General features: G+C 29.2%; 2 protein-coding genes across 2 annotated transcripts; both read left to right on the forward strand.

The window, feature by feature from the left end:
- Positions 1-2884: 2884 nt before the first annotated feature.
- Positions 2885-4498, forward strand: Chro.70562 (suppressor of NosA). Its single annotated transcript, XM_660731.1, has 1 exon — positions 2885-4498. One exon carries the CDS (start codon positions 2885-2887, stop codon positions 4496-4498), a length of 1614 nt encoding a protein of 537 aa, XP_665823.1.
- A 516-nt stretch (positions 4499-5014) lies between these two features.
- On the forward strand, positions 5015-6796 carry Chro.70563 (hypothetical protein). Its single annotated transcript, XM_660732.1, has 1 exon — positions 5015-6796. One exon carries the CDS (start codon positions 5015-5017, stop codon positions 6794-6796), a length of 1782 nt encoding a protein of 593 aa, XP_665824.1.
- The last annotated feature ends 735 nt before the right edge of the window (positions 6797-7531 follow it).

A 7531-nucleotide genomic window follows, 5' to 3' on the forward strand; every position in this document is an offset into this window, starting at 1 on the left:
CTATTTCTATACCGTCATTATTGTCCACATGCAAATTAATACCGGTATGGTGATCATTAGAAGGATATGATGGTGATGATAATATTTCTTCAACTTGGTTTTTATTATATTTAAGTATATAAAATGTATCAGAAGATATAATACATACATAATTACCAATATCATCCCAATATACATTATTAATAGGAGATGAAACATCAATTCTTCTAATAAGACGGCATTCATTCCAATCATAAAAACAGATAAAATCATTGGATTTAATACCTAATAATTGACCACCAAAAATTTCATCAACAAAAAAACTTGGAAGGAATGAAAAGCTTTCTTTAAAGTTATTGTAAATAACAATTCTACCTCCATTTTCTCGAATTGCAAAGAAATGACCATCAATTGACCATGAAAGTTCAATAGCTTTTCCAAAACATTTACTTCTTAAAGCTTGTGTAGTATAAATAACAAATTCTCCATCACCACAAACTGATAAGAATCTACCATTCGGATGAAATTGAATATCTTGTGGATATATTTCACTACATCCAAGTTCTTTATAAGGTAATATAACTCTTTCACCATCACCAAATTCAAATTCCCATTCAGTTCCTGATGAAGATTTAGTAGCAAGTGCTCTAAGATTAGTTTGACATATTTCAGTACCTTTTGCAATAAGTATCTTACCACTATTTAAAGTAGCAAGAGGTTGTTCAGAACCAATTTTAACAACAACAGATCCTTCATCATAACCAATTCCAAGAATATTTTCACTTACTGACAAACACCAGCATCTATCTAACATATAATTTAAAGTACATTCTAATCTGTAAGTAGTTGAATGCCAAATTTTGATAGTACCATCTTCACTACAAGAAAGAATAAGAGGAAGTTGATTATGATAAATAACAGATCTAACAGCTTTAGTATGTCCAGTAAGTACTTGAATACATTGTTTTGTTTGGTAATCCCAAACTCGAACAGTCTTATCATCACTTCCTGTTGCTATGTAAGGTTTTTCAGCTGAAGGAGAATAAGCCAAACAATTGATTCCACCTTCATGTCCTGTTAAACTATATTTGGGAGTATTAACAGTATTATTAACTAAAGAGCATATATTAGGCTGTAAACCCCAGATTTTTACAGTTCTATCCAAAGAAACAGATGCAAAAACATGAGTATCTTTTGGATTCCATTGTATCATCATTACATAATGGGAATTTCCTTGAAAAGTTTGAGCTTTAATCCAATCTCTATCCCAATCCCAAACTTTGATAGTCATATCATCAGAACATGTTAATAATAGAGGAAGTTTATTATGGACCATAATATGACGAATAAAATCATTATGTGCTTCAAAACTTGTAACCTTATTCATTGTATTATAATTGTAAACTCTCACCTGTAAATCATCACCACATGTAATAATCCATTGTTTCCTAGATACAAAAATTGCACATCTTATTGGATATTCAGAGACTTCCAATGATTTTAACAGACTTTGTGTCTCATAATCATGTACAGTAATTGTACCATTGTATAATCCTGAAAGAATCCATGGTTCAGATGCATGAAAATCAATACTTTTTACTCTCTCACTTGAAGTCTGTAACTTCTTTTTAATATCCAACCTTAATGGCATATTCTCTCTATATTATTATCAAAACTAGCTTCAAATAATTACTTGCCACTTTTCCTTTTTAATCAAATATAATAATTTTATTAAACTTTTAATTTTTATATTTAAATATGACGAATTTTTAATTAGGTGATCTATTACAATATTTTCTTTCTATTTTACTCTATTTTTCTCACCCAACCAAAACTAAACATTATACAATTTTGAACCAAAATTTTAATCTTTCTCTTAATTATAATTCCTGATGAACTTGTTCATTAAAAAAAAAATCTTAACTTTTGATTTCTTCATATAACTCACTTATTGACATCCTATGAAATTATTTCTTCTATTCCTCCCCTAAGTGGGGTACATTCTTCTTACCGCATTCCTTATTTCAGCATTGGCGCCTTTGAATGACTGCTTTAACATAGCTTTGTTTTTATATAATTTAATTAATTATTAAATAATTTCTGCTTTTATTATGATTAAAAAACTTCTTCTTACCACACACACACAACAATACCTGGTGATTAATTCTTTATATCTTTTAATACACAAACATTTCTTACTCTTTTCTTCTGATCTCATTTTTTCTAGCATTTTTTCCATAATCATAATAAATAAATGTTCGAAAGAGCGCCATGTGTTGGCGCCAAAATTTCTTAAATATATATATTTATATATTATTATATAATAAATAATTGGAATAATTATTAAATAAGTTATTTAATAAATATATAATTGGTAGTTATGATAGGATAGAAAAACCCCTCTTTATGAACAGCAATTTTGAATAAATATAGGTAAGGGTTGGTAGAATATTAGTGATATCCAATCAAGCATTTGGTTGATCCTTAAGAATTTAAGGAGTAGTACATTCAAATAACTTCTCTTTAGTATTGGAAGTTCTGAAATTGCTCATCATAGCATTGAAAATAATCAAAATCTTTTGATTAATTGGAAAATCTTTGGTTTTTACTTTGAAGAAAATATTCAAAATAATAATAATAATAATAATATTAAAATAATTCTTTGTATTAATCACTTTAAAATTTAATTCCGTTACTTTGTTGGAAACAATATATTTGAATAAAAGAATAATTTAAATTGCATGTATAAATGATACAATTTAATTCTTGAAGATTTATTAGAATAACAATAATTTATATTTGAATAAATAAATAATATATATTGTAAAAATACAAATATTAATTTGGATTTATACAATATATTGACCAATAGTTATTTTTTGATTTGAAAATTTAAGATATAAAGATGACCAATCCAAATAATGAAGAAATCAATATGAGTGTGAAATTGTTGAATGGCGATATAATTAAAGTTCCAGGAAAAATTGATGCGAAAAAAACTTCAGTATTGAAACTCAAAGAAATCATAAGTAATATTTGTAGTATTCCAGTTTTTGAAATAAGACTTGTTTGGAAAGACAAAATACTTTCAAATAATGCTTTATTAAGTAGTTATGGAATTGAAGACAATAGTACTTTAATTCTTGCGCGTTCTCCATCACGAAGCTCAAATTCATCTTCACAAAGAACTGGAGTCAGCTCTAACTCAAGCTCTAGCATACAAGCAGATTCTGGAGGACTATTTGGTGAATCAGATACGGATGACTTTCTTTCTTCAGCTCTTGCATCACCCTGGATGCAAAGTATACTAAATGACCCGGAAATATTTAGAGTGATGTTAGAATCGAACCCTCAGCTTAAAGCTCTAAGAGAGCAGAATCCTGAACTTAATCACATTTTTAACGATCCCCAATTTTTACAGATGTCTGTTGATGTTTTGAAGAACCCAGAACTCATGAAAGAAATGATGAGAAACTCGGATAGGGCAATTAGCAATATAGAAAGTATTCCTGGAGGATTTAGTGCACTTAAAAGAATGTACCATACTGTTCAAGAACCGATGTGGGATGCTGCAATGTATAACCCAAACACTATTAAAGCAAACACTTATAATGAATATAATATAGATAAAAGTTCTGGACCAAACTCGGAAGCCTTACCAAACCCTTGGAGTATTAATAGGAATTCCAGTAATAATAGTAATAATAGCAATAATATTGGTTCCTCATCCCCGGCTGATATATTTGGAAGTTTTGGCCAAGACGTTTCAGGGCAGAGACAATCACCACTAAATCTATTTCCTTTCAACTTTGGGGTTGGAAATTCCACCAATAACCGTAATGATGGTAACTCCAATAGTGATAATAACGTAAATAGCAACTTATTACTACCAGGATTTGCAGGTCTTGGAAACTTTGGTAATATCCCCAATTTTGGAAATCTAGCAAATTTGGGGTTCTTGAATCCCAATATAAGCCAAAATAATTCTTCAAATTCCAATACAAGTACAGACAATAATACTACTATTAACAATAATAATACTAATAATTCCCAAACAACTCCACAACTTCCCAATCTGATGAATTTATATTCTCCATTTGCTAATAGTAATCCAAATACAATTCAAACTGTTATTGATGCAATGAGAAATATGGACATTAATAGTAGAGATGATGCACTTCAGAACCAATTCAACGAATTTATTGGGAATGGAGGTGCTAATACCAATATTGGAAATATTTCTCAAGGAATCGGAAATGCAAATCTTGGTAACTTGCTCAATATGATCAATGCGGGAAGTCCTTCTATGCAGACTAATGACTCAGGAAACTTAAGTAATATAAATAACCAAAATGGCGCTTCCAATAATGGAAATGATAATGGAGGGCAGAATTATAATTACCAACTTGAAGTCCTTTCCAATATGGGGTTTACTGATACTGAGGCATGTATTAAAGCCCTTACTGAATCTGATGGAAGTATTAATAGAGCGATAGATAAACTTCTCAATCAGAACTAATTATTATATATTACTCTTTAATATTACCATTTAAATCTTCTTTCTTTTCAATTATAACCCCGATTTTTGTAAGTTATACATTTTTTAACATTAAATGCTTGCTGAACATTACATTTATTTTATCTACTTCTTCTAATACTTTAATTTCCTTTCCCCCCTCCCATTTGACCTTTTACTCAAGACTTATATTAACGGTTAGGCATGCACAGACATCCAGTGGCGCTCAAATGCTGCCGCCAATGCATGCAATTTCCATAAATCTATTTTCTTTATGACTTAGATGAATTAATGAAGTGAAAAGGAATTTACTTGCAAATATTTATCTTGGAAATTTCTTAATTCTTTGTAATTAATGACTTAGAGTATACTAAATTTGAAGAATAGAATCTTTTTTTTTTTGCCAACAATTTGTAACGGGTTAGAATTAATAATAGCCACAAGGATAATTATTACTTCAAAAAAGCTTATTTCCAATAATTATTTATTCAATGAGCTCAAGAGAAGCTTAAATTTGATATGTTTCGAGAAACAAGTGTATATTCAGACACAACTAAATATACTGTGCAGATTTGTTTTGATCAACCATATTATTACAGTTCTGAGAAAATACGATGTAGCTTAAAAGTATTTTATGAAAGATTTACTCAGGAAAATGAAGCTTCGGAAAATTATGAATTGCTTGATTATATTACCATCCAACTATTTGGCTATGCTTCATTTTCTAATGAGTTGTTAAATTTTATAAATTCTAATAGCAATTTCTTTGTATCATCAACAACTTCTTCGTCTTCAATCAATCAATTCATTTCCAATATATTTAACATAACTTCAAGGCTTGACAGACTGGGAATAACTGGAAGACAAGGTAACCAAAAAAACAAACCTATATTTGTAAGTAACCCACATATATTAGTCAGCGATGTAAAAATTTCTAAATCAAAGGATGAAATTGGAACCTTCACGTATAGTTGTTTTCTTCCTCCATTTATTCCCCCAACTTTTACTGGAAAACTCATTTCTTTCAATTACACTGCGTTAGTTAGTATAGGAATTAATAACAAGATGAAACCAGATAGGCCAAATCAATTATTTAACTTTGAATTTATTCAAACATTGGGTGGAACAAACCAAGATAAAGGAAACAAATCCTTAAAAAGCGCAATTCCAACTTTTCAAAAAAAGCTTAAGTTTGATATAAAATGTTTAGGACCTCATCCAAAATCCTCGGGACTCATTTTTTCCCCAATAAAAAGATCTGGGACATATCATCCAATTACTGCATTAAACAATAATTTTTACCATTCAATTCCTATTGATGATATTAACTCTGTAGTAACTAACTCTTCTGAAAAAATTCCATCCATTGTAACAACTACACCTTATAGTAATTTTTGTGAAGTCTCTGAGATTGAATTTCTAAGTGCATCTGGTAATAATCCAAAGATTATCTTGGATCATTTGAACAGTAAATTCCAAAGAAAATCTCTCCATTTAAAAGCAATACAATCCCAGAATGAATTAGATATTACAAAAATGAGATTTTTTGAACTCCATGATAATATTGAAATATACTCTTATCTTAATGCATGCCCAAAATCTCTTCTTGAAGTTTACTGGGAAAATGAAGTTTCCATTATTCACTCACCTGAAAACTTAAAAAATGACCAAATCATTTATTCAGCTCCTCTAGCTTTTAATAACTCCAATAATAATGAAATCCTTAATATTAATTACAAAAATGAATTAGTTGCAATATGCAGAATTTCAAATTCTAATTCATGGTCTTCTTCAAACCCAATAATTGTTCACTTTGATTTCTTCAAATCATATTGGAAATCTCAAGAAATTCATATTACACTTAAAAGGATTGAAGTAATACGTCAAAACTCTCAAGATTCTCACGGTATACAAAATCAGGTTATTATTTATAATTATAAGAAATGCACACTTTGGGATTTGGGATTTTCTCATCAAATTAACCCTCTTTCCTCTTTCTTAATCCAATCTTTGGATTCGGATATATTCTATGTTTATTACCAGCTCTCATTTGATTTCTTTATATATAGTACTGAAAAGAAGCTTAAAAGAATTAATTTCTTGGATGTTAATAGATTCCCAAACTTGATTAAGCTATCTTGGAACTCATCTCCAATTAACTATTATGGCAAATTTCAAAAACTTCAAATCCAAAATACTGATAAAATTGACAGTTTATCAAATATAAGTTCTTATTTTCATCCTTTGTCTTCTATTCTTCCAAGCAACAATACATGTTTATCAAAGTCCATTGAATTTTAGTTCGGCATATAATTGTTTAATTTATTTCTAACTATTTAATTTATCCAAATATTGTTTTTTCTTTATTATATTGAAATATTTATTTAATTTCCATTTTTAGATTTCGTATATAATTATCTACTCGGGATACCCACAAATTGCGGGGAATTTCTGACACTATTATTTTTAAAATTGACATTTTCAAAGAATCTTATTTGTTTGAATTAATTTCCTTTAATCTTGCAAGTAATGAAGCCTAATATTTAACTTTTGAACTAATATGATGAATGTTTGGTCCCTTAAACGCTTTTTCTCCTCTACAGGAAGTAATATTACTTCAAGTTCAAATAGTATCGGGTATTTTGCATATAGTATCAGTTCAAAAATAATAATATTTGATATAAACTCGATGATTGATGGGAATAATGGCAACTTTATGTTGAGATCAAATACTTTTAACAGACTTGTCATTGATATTCAAGGTGAAACCAAAAACATACGAGCCTGGAAGGACTTTAAGGTAGGTAAGCCACAAAATGATGACTTTTCAAATATGATCTATAGGGTTGGAGTCAAATCTGTATTTGTGAATGATCTTCAATGGGGTCCATATACTCAAAATAGGTGGTCAGTTCTTTTTTCTGTTCTTAATAATGGATTAGTTCACTTATGGCTCGTTCCAAATATTGATTCATACTCGCTTCCAGGCTACTCTCCAACACCTTGTTTTGAACTAATCGATTTATTGTATAAAAA

The sequence above is a fragment of the Cryptosporidium hominis genome, assembly GCF_000006425.1.
Source record: "Cryptosporidium hominis TU502 chromosome 7 CHRO017126, whole genome shotgun sequence".
NCBI lineage: Eukaryota > Apicomplexa > Conoidasida > Eucoccidiorida > Cryptosporidiidae > Cryptosporidium > Cryptosporidium hominis.